The sequence below is a fragment of the Perissodus microlepis genome, chromosome 6 (assembly GCF_051167445.1).
Source record: "Perissodus microlepis isolate ML-2025 ecotype Zambia chromosome 6, ASM5116744v1, whole genome shotgun sequence".
In the NCBI taxonomy this organism is placed as follows: Eukaryota; Metazoa; Chordata; class Actinopteri; order Cichliformes; family Cichlidae; genus Perissodus; species Perissodus microlepis.
The window spans coordinates 12,277,726-12,296,511 of NC_140466.1; the positions used below are offsets into that span (position 1 = coordinate 12,277,726).

Sequence of the window (18,786 nt, forward strand, 5' to 3'; positions counted from 1 at the left end):
TGACGAACGCTTCCAGGTTGAGAGGAAGATGCTGTTGGACACATTGCTATTTATAATCCTGGGGAGACCCGCCTCTGCAACACCTAAATTTACATGTTATTCAGGTTTGAATACACCTACTGTTTGTTTGTTTTTTTCTATCCATGAGAACTAGCAGTGATCCATTTCTTCTGCCCAGATAGATTGTTGAGGATGACTGGATGATCCTGTATCTAAATAGGTCATTTAGCAATTTCTGCCAAATTTCAGTCAGGGACCATTATTCTTCCATAAATGGTGCTGGTCTAGCATAGTGTGGAGTGGTGCCATCATTTCTACGGTTGAGCCTTTGTGGCTGTGTATATGTTGCCGCAGTTTGGGATAATCTGTGTAATCACTTGCTGTGTGGTGTATGAATGACAGAACAGATAGAAACAGAGGCTACAAGCCTGATTACACAACTGAAGCATTTTGACGCAGTTTGTTACCAGTTTGTTAACCAAGCTCTGGCTGCTGGGTTGAGATTGACATGCACTAAGCTCTATCATTACTCCAGGTTTCTGGTTCGCTTTGTGTTGTGTTAGAATGCCCCCTGTGCAGATGTGTGCAAAAAGCTAAAGTTGTATTAGCAGTATGCTACAGGGATTTATGACCTGCACACGTTCTCCATTCTACTATTTCACTCTTGTGCTTTGTGCAATAAAACCAAAAGACATGCATAAGGCATGCATTTTGCTGAAGCAAAAAAGAACTTTATTTGGCAAAGAATATATTGACATTAAAGTCATTAAGTGCCAAGTGTTTAAGTGCCAAACAGATCATTAGTTTCAGAAGCTTTCTGGGAAGAGGTGTGGCTTTTTCAACTCATTCAACAAACCAATAATAACTGTCATGATAAGACAAACAAATAAATGGAAAATAAAATGGATCAGAACCACTATATAAAAAGTTGTGACACCACACCTACAATTGTCATGCTTGTCATGTTTTATTAAAAAGGATCATTTGTAGTCTCTGTTTCAAAGCTGACATAAACTGAGATGCTAAATGAAACACAGTAAACAAAGTCAAATAGGGGGTGAGAAGCTAATGTGCATGGAAGACAACAAAAATGAACACAAATGCAGATGTTTAAAACAGGAATTCAATACTGACATTTGTCTTTTATTTTTCTTAAGGAAGAACATTTTCTATTCATACTCCAACTGAGTCAACAATTTTGTTAACAAATATTGTTAAAAGGAGTGCCGGCAGAGACTTGGCGTCTCACTACTTCAATGCTGCAATCCATGCCAACACTAAAAATATAAAACTGCACAGACATAGATCAGTATTCTATTTACAGTTTGCAATTTTGTGCAAGATTGATGAATTATGTGCAAGCTACTTTTTACATTTTAATAATATTTTTAATAAGAAATGTACACATTTCTACATTGATTGGTACCTTACACCAAGTGCAAATAAAATATACAATTATTTGTTGGATGAAAATAAAATCTCATCTATAAAATGATGTAAAAGATAGTGGTTACAACTTAAACGTTTTTATTTATAATATTAGATATTGGCAAATATAACTGAAATAATCCTTTGGATATCAGTTTCCAAAGTATAGTCAAGTAAAATTTATCTCTGCATCTCAAATACTTTTAAATCTGTTTAAACTTCTCCAAAAATGCCTTGTTTATAGGGATATAATGAAAATGCATAATTACAAAATAGTGTGTAGAATAAAAATTGATTTGCCCAGAGGCCTTCTTCAATAATATATCTCACCTAAGTCTTCACCTTCTACATAATTTACTTAGGGATTATTAAAGCATTCTGATTAGGATTCTTCAGATATCAGTGCAACTAGCAGTCAGAGACTGACTGGATAACCCTGTTCTAGCCCTGTGGTATGCTTTGGATCATGAGCTGTTTCTCTCTTTTTCCAAACCTTCTTCTTCCCATTATTCTGATCCAAGTTTTAACTCTGGTTTCATCTCTCAGAAATGTAAAAGTCAGAAATACCCAGGCTGTTTTAGATGTTGGTGGCAAAGTCTAACCTGGCCTTCTTGTTCTTGGTCTCGAACTTGTTCTAGACCCTCTGTATAAGCTTGATTAAAAAAATTGGAAAAAAAAATACAGCCCCACCTCCAGAAAAATTGTCTAGATGTTGTAAAGTTTTTTTCTTAACCAAGGAAAGAATGATCTCTTCCCACAGTTCAGTTATATTCTTTTGGTGTTGCTGAGCTGGCCAATTCATTCTTTCTTTTCAAGAATCACGTCTGCCAGAATGTTGATTTGGCCAGTCTTAAAGTTTTTTGTCATCATACTAATAGGTTTTGACTTGGACAGAATGTGAAAACAAAATGTCTCTTCTTCTGTGCTTGTAGAAATTGTCGATTTGCATAACCGAGATTAAGATGAAACTTTTGCAGAAACATCTAAATTATAGTGTTTCCTTCCAATCAGGTTGTTCAATGAATTCTTAATTTATTCATTAATATGTGAACATTTTCTTCTGCTTATCCAATTTGGAAAGCATGTTATTTTCTTAATACTTCTGCAATATTTATCTTACTTGTTTTAAGTCATCATCGTTTTGCAACGTCGAAACACCATCACACCACACACAAAACCTGAACCCTATCTCTAGGCCTGTAACCCTGATACATACTAACCCCTAACAGCCTTTAGTTTTTTCCCTGAGTGGAAATTGGTAAACCTATAACATCATTACAAGTGTGACTCACTTGTAATGTTGAACCTGGACAAACATGCTGATTCAGGAACAACGCTAATTATTTCATACCAGTTATATTAGATACACCCTGTGCAAACGGTTTCATCTCCAGTGACTTTTTATCTTCAGTTGCTCTGTTACTTTAATTCATCTCTATGACTCCCATATAACTTCAAACTTTGAAGCTTCCATTACCATTGTCTTAGAGGACAAAGAAAGAATGCCCCTAGGAAACCAAAAATGTTTACTTAGTTCGTGAAGTTTCACTTGTATTATTGACCTTATGAAAGGGTCTAATTCAATCTATGTTGATACCACAACGGCTTTTATGGTATTACATTATTATATTCCACTATAACAAAGCCTTGTAGGTTCTGTTGTCCAGAGAGTAGGCACCTGCCGTTGCAAACAGCACACCATTTCAAGCATTAGTGATTGTAATAGATTTTTGCTCAGCCATCAGATTTAACAGACCTAGTCTGATCAATTCAACTGATGGAAATGCAATGGTATTACTTGTCAAGCATGGGGGAATACATATAAAAATGTCTGTAATTCTCAAACAATACCTGAAAGCTGAGTTTTCACTTCAGGCACAACTTACTGTGTGTGTTTTTTACTCTGTACACCACATACCAACAAAACTACAGAAATTATGTCTTTGTGTAAACTGTAAACAAAAAGCAAAACAAAAATATCCTACACATCTTGTATTTACAATATAGGACACATAAAACATATCAAATTTTTAAACTTTAAACATTTTATTGGGAAGCCAATGTAAGAGAAATATGCTTTCTAGTCCCTGTCAGGACTCTTGCTGCAGCATTTTGAATTAACTGAAGGCTTTTCAGGGAGTTTTTGATAATAATGAATTACAGTAGTCCAGCCTGGAAGTAATAAATGCATGAACTAGTTTTTCAGCGTCACTCTGAGACAGGATATTTCTAACTTTAGAGATGTTGTGCAAATGGAAGAAAGCAGTCCTACATATTTGTTTAATATGTGCGTTGAAGGACATGTCCTGGTCAAAAATGACTCCAAGGTTCCTGACAGTGTTACTGGGGTCAAGGTAATGCCATCCAGAGTAAGAATCTGGTTAGATACCATATTTCTTAGATTTTCAGGGCCGAGTACAATAACCTTAGTTTTATCTGAACTTAGAAGCAGAACATTATAGGCCATCTAGGTCTTTATGTCATTCTTGCAGTTTAACTAATTGGTGTGTGTTATCTGACTTCATGGATAGATAGAGCTGGGTGTCATCTGCATAGCAGTGAAAATGTATGCTATGCCTTCTAATGATACTGCCCAAGGGAAGAATGTATAATGTAAACAGAATTGGTCCCAGCACTGAACCCTGTGGAACTCCATAATTGACCTGTGAAGAGGATTCTCCATTTACATGAACAAATTGGAGTCTATTAGATAGATATGATACAAACCCACTGCAACGCAGTACCTGTAATACCTACAACGTGCTCTAATCGCTCTAATAGAAAATTATGGTCAACCGTATCGAATGCTGCACTAAGGTCTAGCAGGACAAGCACAGAGATGAGTCCACTGTCAGAGGCCATAAGAAGATCATTTGTAACCTTCACTAAAGCTGTTTCTGTGCTGTGATGAGCTCTGAAACCTGACTGAAACTCTTCAAATAAACCATTCCTCTGCAGATGATCTGTTAGCTGTTTGACAACTACTCTTTCAAGGATTTTTGATATGAAAGGAAGGTTGGAGATTGGCCTATAATTAGCTATTACAGCTGGGTCTAGAGATGGCTTTTTAAATAAAGGTTTAACTACTGCCAGCTTGAAGGCCTGTGGTACATAACTGATTATTAGAGATAGGTTGATTATATTTAAGATTGAAGGATTATTTAATGGCAGGACTTCTTTGAGTGGTTTTGTAGGAATGGGGTCTAAAAGACATGTTGATGGTTTGGAGGAAGTAATTATTGAAGTTAACTCAGAAAGATCAATTGGAGAAAAAGACTCAATGAATATCAATGGTACTAAAAGTAGCCACACATCTTTGAGATGATTATGAGTATTTTTTTCTCTAATGGTTAAATTATATTTGTGAAGAAGTTCATGAAGTCATTACTAGTTAACACTAAAGGAATAGTTGGCTCAGCAGTACACTTTTTAGCCTGGCTTCAGTGCTTAAAAGAAACCAAGGGTTGTTCTTATTTCCTTGAATCAGTGACGAATAGTAAGATGTTCTAGCTTTACAGAGGGCTTTCTTATAAAGCAGCAAACTATTTCTCCAGGCTAAAGGATGATCTTCTAAATTTGCGACACGCCATTTCCTCTCCAGCTTACGAGTTATCTGCTTTAGGCTACGTGTTTGAGAATTATACCACGGAGTCAGGTACTTCTGATTTGAGGCCTTAGTTTTCAGCGGAGCTACAGTATTCAGAGTCGTACGTAGTGAGGAGGTAAAATTATTAACAAGATAATCGACCTCTTTTGGAGTAACGTTCAGGTAGCTGCTCTGCTCTATGTTGGTACAGGGCATTGAAGATGACAACAGTAGGTGGATTATATTCTTAAAATCAGTTACAGCACTTTCAGAAAGACATCTACTGTGGTGAAATCTACTCCCCACTGCTGTGTAATCAATTATTGTAAATTTAAATGTTAGCTGGAAATGACCACAGAGGAGAGGGTTTCCAGGAAACACTATTAAAGGTTCAGTTTCTACGCCATATGTTAAAACAACATCTAGAGTGTGATTAAAGTGGTGGGTGGGTTCTTTTACATTTTACTAAATCTACACAGCATTTAATCTGTTAGTCTACTAACAGATTAAATGCTGTGTCGAGGCTGTCATTTTTAGTATCTACATGGATGTTAAAATTGCCCAAAATAAAGATTTTTATTTGAGCTGAGCACTAAATCAGATGAAAAGTCTGAGAAATCAAACAAACTCTGTAAGGCTCAGGTGGACAATACATGATTACAAATAAGACTGGTTTTTGAGTCTTACATCTGACTGAGGAGCAATTACAATCTGCAACTTCCACATATGAACACCCAAACCATTTTGAACAGAGTTCTAAGTAAAATAGTAAAATCTGTCAGTTGAAACTTATTCATCTTGTGAGTATGAGAATATGAGTTTGAGACTTTTACATCATTGCGTTCTGTTAACGGTGTCCCAATAATGGGGGGTTGTGTACTTTTGATAGTGTAATAGTACATAGGTGTTCATATCATTTAATAGCAGGTAGACCGTGTTATGACCTTAAGGTTTTATATGACATCTGCATGATGTTGCAATGTCACCATTGTTGCAAAAAATAAATAAATAAAATATTGATCAATACATTTACATTAGATGACAGTAAAAAGGAGTCTTCAATGTGGTAAAGTTCATATAAAAACATTTAATGCAAATCTGAGATTGTTTTCCCCTTAGTTTGAAGCAATATCGAGTTATACTCTGACCTCAAGATAAAAAAAAAAGTTAAAAAAAAAAAAAAAGGTAAACAAAGACTAGATATTCAATATGAAGTTGAAGGACAGCAGAACAACATCTTTAATTTACTTTTTATTGATATTGAAATCAAATGGACATCGAACAAACATGGTCAACCAACATCTGGCTAGGATCTAGTTCTCTTTAAAACCACAAATGTCTAATTTCAGTGACATAAATGTTTTATATAATGTATATATATTGCCTTCTGTATATGTACATAGGTACACGCATCAAGTACATACACTGCTGAGGTTTAAACACACATACAAATAGGTCACATTTATTGTAATGACTGGACTTCAGTTCAGTTCCTGACTAGGAGGGGGAGAGGCTTTCAAAAGAAATGCATAGTTTAACACAATATGCCACAAGCAGGCTCTACACACAGTTCAAAGTACACACACTGAATTTGGAGTTCTGTCTGAAGAGTTTGGTCCTTCAAATCAAAATGAAATACTTTGTACTGGACATGCTGCGGAAAGAAATGTGAATGAAACCATTTAATATCAACCCTCAAAAGTAAAAATATTAATGAGGCTGACAGATTAACAGTGACAACACAGCATTATAGGAATGATATGGGGGGGGGGCATTGTAAAGCACTGTAGTGTAGCTGTTGGCCCAAACAAATGTCAGCCCTTCCCTTTTAGTGTCCCAACTCACCACCCTTGCACAACTGTCACACACACCATGAGACCTTGTGTAAATCTGTCCTTGATTTCATTTTTACTAAACAACAAGGGAAACAAAGTCTTGACTGATTTATTAAAGAGGTGTATAGGTAAAATCTTTAAGGGGCAGAAAATAGTGAGCAGGTACATCAAGGCTAATCTTTACAGCCCTGCCAGGAGGAAATACGTCAGAGTAAGGCAAGTGACTATACCCTGTGAGGTGGGGAAACAAGGCTGTGCATGACTGACAGATATGGACACAGGGGTGTAAGTGCCCCTTGATATCAGAATACAAATGGAGGGGCATGAGTAGTTGGTTTCGTTGACGTGTCATGGAAAAAGATGATATGGAATGATTTCCCGAGCAGCCTTGGGTGCCTAGCGGACTAGTGGGGACTGCTTCAGGGAGATGAGGACCGAACGCATGCGGGACACATCCTTAGCCTGCTTGCTGGACTTGGGATTAAAGTCACAGAGCCGTGCCACCCGCTCCCACTCTGTGCCTGGGTTGTTCTCATCCAGATCTGAAATCATGGCTTCCTCAGCCGCCCTGTAAGCATTAAAGGAGGAAAAGACAAAGAAGAGCGAGCCCATCAGTGTGTGAAGTCGTAAGATACACAGCTGTGCAGCCCTGAAAAAGATCTCTGCTGACTAACACCACATACAAGTTTTTTAGACAAAGTCAGAGGCGCCAACAGTGAAATTTTGACTGAAGTTCTCAGTTTTGGTTACACTGAAATTGAACTTTAAGCCTGGCATTAAAAGCTCAGTTTTTCCATCTGATTTTGTCTGGGTTGGACTTTAGTTCAGCAGCGTCTACCTCAGGGCTGGACAGTCCAATCACTACACACAAACATCCATCTATCTTTACTCCCAAAACTGAGTAATCAACAAGGAACAAGCTTTCCCAGCTTCATTACCTGTGGCATGCCCCCCACTTTACAGAATACAGCAAGTCACCTGTATATTCTACTCTCAACAACATCAGGGGGAGATATATACACAACAATGAGAAATCAAGCTCAAGCCAAAAACAACCAACCAGCCCCCCCAAATAATAATAATAATCATAACAATAACAATAATAAATTAAGAAAAATGTATTTCTAGCTGGATAAAAGTGCTGTTCATAAAGGAACTCAACAAGAACCAAGTATAGTGATATGTAGTTATCTGTATACTTGTCCTTGATTAATAGGAACAGTAATACATGTTCAGATTTTTAATCAAGCCTAGCAGAAAAAAAACAAAACAAAAAAAAAAAAAAATGCATTAGGCATGCATTGGCAAGCAGAAAAGCGGGGTGTTTCGGCTGTGGCAAGGAATGCGCTGACGTTGAAATTATGTGTCTCAAATGCCAAACAGATAATTAACTTTAAAATATTTAGGCACGGGTGTGGCTTCATTAAATCCATCAAAGACCAAAAAAGGCCTTTACAAAGATTACTTATGTAGTTAAACAAATAAAAACAAGAACAAAAATAAATAAATAAAAATAAAAAATTTTTTTAAATGGATCAGTTCCACTATTACAAGGCAATTTGAGATGCAAGCCACAGATATGGCTAAACTCTTGTGACACCCCACCCACAAACATGAAACTCCAATGCTATTCTTTGGTTCTACTTAAAATGATCTTTTGTAGTCTCCACCCCACCTGAGCTAATAACTTAAACACAGTACACAAAGAAAAATAGGGCAGGTGAGAAGCTAATGAGCATTCACTTTCACAACCATCTACAATACACAAGGGACTAGAAGGACCACAACATCACAGGAGGAACATTATACCAAACTCTAGGCTCTGGATCTAACTCTTGTGCTATTCAACTGGGTACCTCTGCAATGCACTATAAACACATACACAGACAGAACTGCATCTAACCCCTGTGAAAATGATAAAGTATTTTGAAATTCTGGGGTTTTATATTTTTACTTAACTGGTCTAGGCGGTAGCAAGGATGGTTAATATGTGTGCTTTAAGGTGCATAGGAAAAGAAAACAGGGAGAAACAGTTTCACAAGTCAGAATTTAGGAGAGAGAGAGAGAAAGAGAGAGGGGGGGTGAAATAAAAGACAACAAAAATGAGCTCAAATGCAGATGTTTAAAGTCAGCATGCAAAAGCAACATTTTTCTTTTGGCTTTATTTTCCTAAAAATGAAAATGATTAGTGTGCAGCCTTTGGTTTGCTAAACTGAACTGATCTTCTATGTTTTCTATAAATAAAATATCAGCTTCTCAATCTGTAATAAAGTTAATAAATTTAACCATCTGCATCATCTCAGTAATCTGATCTACAGAGTCCAACAGCTCACTTCTTCTATATCTATTTTTCATGAATTATAAACACACAATGTTCCTACATTTGTAAATAACACTCCAATTCTCACTTCCTCCAAGTAGTAGGTATCATAGAGTGACACCAATCAGATGGAGGAAGACGGAAGTGGAGCGATTAAGATTCAGTGTCATTCTGCAATACTAAGACTAAAATTTCATTCTGTGTTTAGGTGAGTACAAGCTAACAATAAGTTGGAAAGCTTCACGGGTGTGCACATTTTGAGAAAAGGACTATTCAAATAACACAAAGACAGCAGAAACGTGATGCTAATTTTTAGATGAGCAGCTCAACAAGAAAGAAACTAAACACTTTAAAATGCTGGAGGCAATGTAGGAATAACAAGAGGCCTGGAATTTCTTTACATGAAACCAGGTTTTGCACCAATCTAAATTCTTACATTTGGCAACTAAGCTGACAGCAACAAAACGTGCACACCACAATGAAGGCTAATGGATACACCCAAGTAATTTGATAGCAGAACCAAAGGCTGCACAGCTCAAGCTATTCGATAGCTAGCTGGGCGTATCAGCAGGTCATCTTAACATTCTAATAAAGCATGAACACAGCTCAGTTTGAAGCAGTTGTGTATCCACGATTTGATATCTTCACATTTCTTATATATAAAAAAATAAATAAATAAATGCAATAATTACTACTGCCTGGAAACAAACTCCAGGCTCATTCAGCATTTAAGAAAAAACCTGGCATGTGTTTCTAAATAATTACGGTTTTCTTAATTATTTATAGGCTATCTGATGTTTACATAATACTAAGAAACCTCAAAAGTACCATTGTGAAGTGAAATGATTTACCGTCTACACAAAGTTTGCTGCTTCAGTTTAGTAATTTCCTTCTTTGCCGTGAAAACGAACGAATACGAGAGAAAAAAAGCGCTTCAATTCCAGAGTTTGAAATCTGAGAGAAGGACAGATTTCCTATCCTGAAACAAACGTAATTCATGGGGAAACGGTATCAAAAAAATTCTTTAACCGTGAGTGTCAGGAGTGTCTGAAGATATATCCGGCTTTCGAGGCCTGGAGTTCAACACTCCTGGCCTATGGCATTCACCCAATAAAGAATGCTACCAAAACATCCTGCAACAGCAACTTCTTCCAACCACCCAAGAACAGTTTGGTGAATAACAATGCCTTTGCCAGAATGATGGAATACCATACCGTAAGGCCAAAGTGATAACTAAGTGGCTCAGGGAACAAAACATTGAAATTTAAGGTCCATGACCAGGAAACTATCCAGACCTTAATCCAATTGAGAACGTGTGGTCAATCCTCAAGAGGTGGGTGAACAAGCAAAAACCTGCTAACTGTGACAAACTCCAAGCAGTGATTATGAAAGAATGTGTTGCCATCCAGGGCTCGCAAAATCGCTAGCCCGATGTCCCGGAGCTAGCGATATCTCCGGTCGGGCGACCAAAATCTATCTGAACCCCGCCCGTCGGGCTATATGATAACCCGACGGGCGGGGCTCAGATAGATTTTGGTCGCCCGACCGGAGATATCGCTAGCTCTGGGACGTCGGGCTAGCGATTTTGCGAGCCCTGCCATCACTCAGGATTTGGCCCAGAAGTCGACTGACAGCATGCCCAGGCGACTGCAGAGGCCTTGAAAAAGAAGGGCCAGCAAATATTGACTCTTTGCATAAAGTTGATGTAATTATCAATAAAAGCCTGTGAAACTTATGAAGTGCTTGTAATTATACTGGTTTACATCACAGAAACAACTGAGAAAAAAAAAAAATCTAAAAACAATGAAGCAGCAAACTTTGAAAACCAGTAAGTGTGTCATTCTCAAAACTTTTGGCCATGATTATAATATATGAGATTAAGGAAAAGAAAAACCACACACAATTGCTTCAAACCATCTCTACATATCTTACTTGTAAGTAAAACAAGAAAACCAACATTAATAAAGTTGTTAAGTGGAAAAAAAAACCAAAACATTTTCATTAATTTTTACGCAGTTGGTTAAAGCAGGTGTTAATTGTTAGAAATTTATGAAATGCATTTGGATAATGAGTTGCTGAAGAGAATCAAAGAGAAATGAATGAGAAATTAACATGGGCACAGTTGTGAAAGTATTAATTTGATTTCCATGGATGTGATGGCATGCGTTACTGAAATATACCGACAGGCATCAACTCACAAATGCCATGCAGATGATATGGATATGGAGTTCAAATTATAAATGCAGTTTATATTTGAAAAAAGTTCAAGCTGGATAGGCAAAGTAACGATTATGAATCCAGGCATTTCAAATGTATGGCTGAAGGAGAAAGTAACACATGGCAGCAGAAAGAAGGTAAACTGATGCTCTAACTAAAGAGATGTGTGATGTCAATGGCTGTTGACAATGGGGAAAAAAAACAAAAACAAATAAACAATAAGAGGAGGATGTTAGTTGGAGCAACATACACATAACCAATGAGCTCAGAGAAGGGTTGCTTGTAGAAGTCTTCATCCAACACCCTGGACAAATATCCACCCAAACGACAGAGCAGCAAGAAGGCAGGAGAAAAGAGAGAAAGCGGTAAAAGGGAGAAGAGGAATGGAAACACAAGCACTGCAAGTTACCATACAATAATATGCTTAGGGATATAACCAATCAGGTGTTTGATCAGTGTCAGAGGGATTTAAAGACTGTTTAAAGAAAGTTTTACATATTTAATGCCATGGCACCAGTCATGCACAACACACTTTTAGCTCTTCGTACCTCTCTCACATTTTGAATACTTGACACATTTTTAACTAATTAGCCAAATAGTGGAACCTCTTAACCCAGTATGTTATAGCTATAACAATTAGCGTCGGTGCGTGCATGAAGCACAAAAAGCATAATCCCACATCGGTGCATGCAACGCTGTAAGAAAAATCATGTGACAGGTGAAACAGCTGCTGTGCTAGACAGCAGTGCAGTGTCTGACACGTAAGCGCAACTTTTGAATCATTCGCATTTGTGCTGAGGAGTAGACGAGACCACTTTAAGTGCCATTTGTGTTTTTACATTTTTGGCTTGTCATCACCCACTACACAAAGGGACCATGGAGGAAAAAGAACATTTTTCCAATCTGGGATCATTTAACTCTACCTTCTCCGCCCACATACACAAGAAAGAAAAGAAAAAAAGATTTTTGTGAATTCTGCATTTGGCATACTATATTATTCAATTACATTATTTTGTTATAATCAAATTAATTGGACTATATCACCAGCTGGTTACATAAAGAAGGACCCTTCACTCATTTAGTGTTCAGAACCTAGTTCAGTCTCTCTCCACACTGCCTGCAATGCACTGTTAAATCCAGTAGATGTCGCTATTAATGAACACCTCAACACCCCATCGACACAATAGGGGTAATGTGCTACACACTCCATTAGGCACCATCTACCCGTCACTATTGTATAGGTATACCTCTGGAGTATATCGGGTTATAAGACTTTTTTTTTTTTCTTTCATTTTTTAAAACCCATTACCCTGTTCTACACCTTATACGTTTCTGAAGCCAGAATACGGTAAAAGGAGCTCTGCAGATTACCTCGAAAACTGTTAGTCACCCACAGGATGTGTCGTGAGATATCATGACCTTTTTAGTAAATTACCTGCATCAAGTCATGAATGCAAAAGTAGAGATGCACCGATTGACCGTTCATAAATTGGAATCAGCTTATTTTCAGTGTTTTACACCTTGTCTGGTGATCAGTCAGACTCCCATATGATAATAAGCCAGTCCTTTTAATGCACGTATGACTCACATACAGCAGCACAGGCTATTAGTTGCACACCCACCCACATGCTACACTGTTAGCACGGAAGTGAGATAAGAAACAAGGGTGGCTTAATCAAACAACAACAAAAAAAAAAACGTTCAGAACAACAAATCTAAAGAGATATTTAAACATGGACATTTTAAAGAAACTAACAGAGGAAAAGTAGCTAAAGCTATCCAGAGCTCAGAGGCAGCCTCAGGATGGAGGATCAAAGTGGTTATGAGGAAAATTACAGAGAAAAAGAAGACAATGTCTTGTTATCTGGTGAAGTCATTTCAGGTAAATGTGGGTGTACAACAGCTTATTTTCAGTTAATTATTTATACTGCACTGAAGTAGTTTAAATTTTAAAAAAAGATCCTGTAATTGTCAAGTTTATTGACAATTACAGTTTATTTTACACGGAAGAAAGGTGGAGTTTTGTGTGTAACTGTTGTCAGTTAAAAGCCTGCAAAAATCAGTAACGGCAGATCAGAAAAACATCTAAACTGACCAAGAAAATTGCAATCGGTGCATCTCTATACAGAACCTTCCTGTGATAATAAAAGACGGTAAAAAGTGTTTTTACCTCACAGGAAATATTTGACTCCATTTGTTTTCCTTAAAATATCACAAATTAGTTATTAAATTTCCAGAAATAACAGCAAATTGCATAGACTTGTCTTAGATATTGGTAATTTTAATGACTGAAGACATGCAGTGAACAATAACTCCAGTGTCTGGGAAACTTAATACAGTGGAACCCCAACTTACGAAATAAATTCATTCCAGAGGGTCTTTCGTAAGTCAAAATTTTCGTAAGTCGAAGCACCTTTTTCCATCGCCTTTTGAGTGAGGCGATGCTGATGCTGGCTGAAGACGAAGTTCTTGGTGGAGGAGGACCTCGCTCATATTTATCAATAATTTCTTTGTTTCCATCGAGAGCACTTTACGCTTCTTCTTTTCACTTGAATTACTTGCAGAAAGTTTTTTCGGCCACATTATGAATGAACGATAGGCTAATTGCAAACGAAAAGCACACAAAATAGCGCACTGCAACAACAATACGTCTTTCACGTGGAACAGCGAAACGCAAGTACGAAAGCCAAGGAGTTTCACATGATTCGGAAGGCATTGTGAGCATTCTGGGCTCAGCCAGCGGATTTCGTTACGCGGGCATTTTGCTGTACCACGGGCAGAAATATTGCCGTTAAGTGCCTTCGTAACTTGAATTTTTCGTTAAATGGGGTCTTTGTAAGCCGGGGTTCCACCGTATTACCATATTTTTTGGACCATAAGGTGCACTGTCGATGAATGGGTCCATTTTCATACATAAGTCGCCCCAGATTATAAGGCGCACTGTCGATTTTTGAGAAAATTAAAGGATTTTAAGTGTGCCTTTTAGTGCGAAAAATAAGGTAAGTGGAGGTCAAATAGCATTTTAACTAAAAAGGTGGTGAAAAGCCACATGAGATTTCCCCTTAGAGAGAATGGATTTTCTTTAAAATATGAACCTGTAGACAACTGAAACAAAATCTGATGCCACACACAAATGGGAACACCAGCATACTGTGTTTCTTGAAATTCAAGGATAGGTTATTCCAATTCTTCCTGAAAAAACAACATATGGATACAAATTTCAGTAATTAGTTGTAAACTTACTCAAGGGCACAGAAGTTGAGTGACCGGATGGCCATCATTTTTTCCCCTGCCACAACTGACAGATCTACATTCTTTTTAAGCCGGGATAACTCACATATCCCCACAGTCTTCTTTCATTTTTATTGATCTTCCATCCTGTTTCTATGCATCCAGGACTACAGTACCTGTTATTGGTTTTGGTTTTCTCCAGCTGCTCATTCTGCCTGGCATGCCATTCCTCCAGCTCCACCTTGGCCTTCTCCTTCCATTCCGTCTCCTGCTGGCGAGAGTTAGCATCTGCAGAAGTAAATGCAAAAATACAGAAATCACGCACAAGAGCAGAGACTGATAAAAGAATAAACATCCCCAAAAAGATGATAAACATAATGATGTGAAAGGAAACAGGGACAGAAATAATTGGTTAACACTATATGTGGAATATCCAGTAAAGGAAGGTCATTTAGACAGAAAAATTATACAACAATATTTCAATAAAAAAATCTGTGATAATATTTCTGATGATACTTGCATACAGTGACAACAAGACAAATTGATGTTACAAAAGTGGCTAGTTCAAAAGCAATTAAAAAGGTACTAAATTGTTATAAGGATCTAATGCTTAGCAATCAGAGATGCCTGGGGTTCTCACACTGTCACTCACAGAGAAAGTAAACCCCTTGCATTGCTATAGCAACGGTATTGCAACATGATAATTTATATCATGTAAAAATTGTTACCAATATTATTGTTGACAGCACAGCCCAAATCTCCACCTTTACTTATCACATCTCACAGATCAGTGTTCTGTCCTACCCTATAATAAAGCGTTCTTCTGGGTGCTTACCTAGCTCCTCCAGCCTCTCTCTTTGCTCCTCCCTCCACTTACGTAGACTTTCTGGTTCAGCCTGCAGTCGGTCTGCATTAGAAATTGCTGCATAGGCATCTGATGGACCATTGCTTTCCTGAGAAAGGAGCAAAATGGTAAGCACAGTTTACAGTTTTATCAATATTTCCAGTGATTTGGCTATTTATCATTCATGTTCAGTGTTTCATTTTTCTAACCCGTATGTGAAAGTTGTCATTAAAGTGGAATTGGCTTCCCCACCCCCACACCCCAATACGCATACCGTACATGTACTCTTAGAAGATTGTCTCACTGACAGGAAAGGAAGAAATGTTGCAATGACAGCACAGGAAAAGGAAGCTGAAGTTACTAACAGACAAATATTCAAAAGCTCGGATACTAAAAATCACTGTTACGGTGTTAAAAGGAAATTAGTATTTTCCACAATGACGCACACAGTGAAAATTCAGCAGAATTGATATATAAACATCTCTTGAGCAAATCTTAGTATTCAAGTAAATGAATTTCAAGGATAATTGCTGTTTGTTATATTTATATAACAAACAGCAATTATCCAGGAAATCAAGGAACATAACTAAAATGAAATGTGTCAAGAAGCAAAGAAGTTTAAATCCAAACATGAGAATCTTCAGTGTCATGTTTTTAAACTGATGCTAGTAAGCTGTACAGAGTGAAATGTTTTTTTTAAATAAATCACCCCCTTTGATCTTTACTGAAGGCCAATTGCCTGCCATCAGGCACTACTTTGAGTCACTGAACTGGTTGCAGGTCATCCATGAGCAGCCATGGTGCTGAAAGTCTGCAGTCTGACCAATTTCAAATAGGTCTGTACCAGAAAAGGCCCCTCCCATTGTTGTATATCAATGCATCCGTGGGCCCTGTACTATGAAGCAACTTCAACACACTGAGGGTATCTTTTTGTTTTGTAGATTCAAATCCTCCTTTATGGTGCAGGCATTTAGTACAGACTATCCTTTTCATTCCTCTATTTATTCTTCCTTTAACACTATACGTTAGTGCATACACAAACAATAATTTCTGTATTAAAAGATTTTAATCCTTTGTGCACTTATACACACAAAACACAGAGGAACAAATACAAGGTGATTTCCAACATGATAACTAAAGAGCAGATGACATTACCCCATGAAGCTCTCCATTGATGGCACCATCTAAAACAGGTAGAGGTGAGACTGCAGTTAGAAATCAAACAGACAAATAAAGGCATAAACATGACAAAACATCTTGAAATATTAAATGTCCTAAAAGAGATTTTTTACCATGCCTTGAACTTGTCTAACGGAGCACCAATTACTGTTGCTAAATGCACTCCTGTTTCGTAATAATGGATGTCAGCATTTCTGACCAACAATTCCTACAACTGAGGCTAGATTGGAGGAAATGAGTAAGTCATGAACAAAGGTTGTTAAGCTGTGCCCATTTCCTAAGTGGCTGACACAAACTGCTGTAAATGTAGCCGCAAGCAATGAAGTTAATTGGAAAGCAATGAGTGGCAGTGCCAGCAGCAGTAGCTTATTTCAGCATAAAATAGCACGTATTAATAAAGGAGTTCAAGTTTCACCTGTACGTGTTTCTTGTGGAGTTCAAAGTAATCTTACACAGGTTAATATCAACGCTAACCATGTCCACTTGGCTAATCTGCTAGCTCAGTTAGCCTTAGCTTTAGTGTCCATTCAGGGCCAAAATAGCGTCTAGATTAACCGCATGTTGAACGTTTAGTTACACATACACAAAATCCTCTATCACTAATGACGCCAAACAGACAACATACAGCGACATTTTCTTCGCTTGAGCATAACAGCCACGCACCGTTAGTGTCTCCTAGCGAAGAGGGGACATCTCCACTGTCCAAGATGCTGAAGCCTTCGTCGTTTTCAATGCCCGCAATTTCGCTCTCCTGCTGGGCCAGGAAAGCAGCAGCGGGGTCCTCCTCCGAGCCGACACCGTTTCCAGCACTGGGCGCGTTCAGCATGTCAAAATCGTCCATGTTGTCTGTAGTGACAGAGGGATAAAAGTGTGAAACAACGAGCAGGTGTAGCACCACTGAAACCGATGAGACCAGCAGGAAGAAGGACGAAAGAGGAAAAAACGGTAAAAGCTGGCGTAGCGGAAACAGTAGAGTAACCAATCACAAGCAAGAATGGATTACTGGCAGTAGTCATGGCCAATCATGTAACAACTTTCTCATAACGGGACCAATCAAATATTTGAAAGCGTTTCATGCGGATCCCATGACCTGCTGGGTGCTGCTGTCAGAAATAGAGAAAAATCTGCAGTATTTTTTTTAATCTGCTGCACACTTAACACACAACTGTTTGCATAGTCATGATTGTGAATTCGTCAGATAAGAAAAATAAAACCATCAATTTATTTTTGTGCAAATCCAAAAATACAAACATTTGTTTTTGTTTCTGCAAGAAAGAACAAATCAGATTTTGGTTGTTTCTTTACAAATTTCAGCATTTTTTTCTGTTTTATTTCCTCAGGTTTTTCGTTTACCCTCTAACTTTACAAGGCCTGTTATTGATTTAACTCCCTGATATTGCTTAACCCTTATTTTGGAAAATTGTCTTGAACTGTCCTATTCGATCACAGATCGTTATTCCAATTATTTTAGTCTTAGGACTAAGACTTCTGTTGTCTTCTGTCAAAAAGTTTTCCAGCTTCCTCTTCATAACCCTGGCAGCAGTTGTGTCCAGCCCCAGTATAATTCCGCGCTGGTTAATTATTCACAGTTCTGACAGTATCAAAGGGCTCAGGTGGCAAGCGTTCACCTGACTCAGGTTATATAGCTGGGTGCAACTGCTGTTTTAAAACAGGAATACTATCGGAGTTACTCAGGGAAGACTTAAACTATTAGTTTGTTTATTTTTATAGTAATTGAAAGATAACATTCAAAGCAGTTCAAAAACTCCACCACAACTGATTTGAATTACTAATACATATGCTGAGTGAACTGTACACTACTGAAATATGAATTACTTTACTGACAAAAGACTATATTATCATGGCCATGACTTCTCCATGAAAAATCGCCCTTTACAATGCTTTAATCTAAATTAATATTATGCTGCAATTTACTGTATCAGCTAAACTCACAGTATTCACAGTTTCACAGATGATAGCTTTGCACAATAGTTGCAATCTCTTAAAGGCTCTCAGCATGCCTTGTGTGTGTGTGGGTGTTTTCGGTGTATTCTGACTCTCTGTTGAACTCAGCTGCCACACATTTTTCAGTGTCCACCTGTCCCCAATCAGCTGCCCAACAATATAAATGCTGGCTAGGAGCTAC

The 18,786-nt window shown here is 37.8% G+C and overlaps 1 protein-coding gene across 3 annotated transcripts; it reads right to left on the reverse strand.

Moving 5' to 3' along the window:
* Positions 1–6,252: 6,252 nt before the first annotated feature.
* clta (clathrin, light chain A) lies at positions 6,253–17,598 on the reverse strand. Of its 3 annotated transcripts, XM_084930831.1 has the most exons (7): positions 17,304–17,596; positions 16,617–16,645; positions 15,453–15,570; positions 14,794–14,905; positions 11,637–11,690; positions 8,809–8,844; positions 6,253–7,417 (listed from the first exon to the last, which is right to left on the reverse strand). In XM_084930831.1, the coding sequence occupies exons 1-7, from the start codon at positions 17,479–17,481 to the stop codon at positions 7,246–7,248; spliced, it is 699 nt and encodes a 232-aa protein (XP_084786957.1). In that variant the 5' UTR covers positions 17,482–17,596; the 3' UTR covers positions 6,253–7,245. The 3 variants fall into 3 exon arrangements, with proteins under 3 accessions (XP_084786957.1, XP_084786958.1, XP_084786959.1); XM_084930832.1 differs by lacking the exon at positions 8,809–8,844 and having other exon boundaries at positions 17,304–17,598; XM_084930833.1 differs by lacking the exons at positions 8,809–8,844; positions 11,637–11,690 and having other exon boundaries at positions 17,304–17,598.
* Between the last annotated feature and the right edge of the window lie 1,188 nt (positions 17,599–18,786).

Coding starts and splice junctions, on each gene's coding strand:
- clta (XM_084930831.1), bottom strand. CDS start 17,481: ATGGACGATTTTGACATGCTGAACGCGCCCAGTGCTGGAAACGGTGTC. Junction 15,571..16,616: donor TCAATGGAGAGCTTCATGGG/GTAATGTCATCT, acceptor CTCCTTTCTCAG/GAAAGCAATGGTCCATCAGA. Junction 7,418..8,808: donor CCTTGCTACCGCCTAGACCA/GTTAAGTAAAAA, acceptor TAATGCTTACAG/GGCGGCTGAGGAAGCCATGA.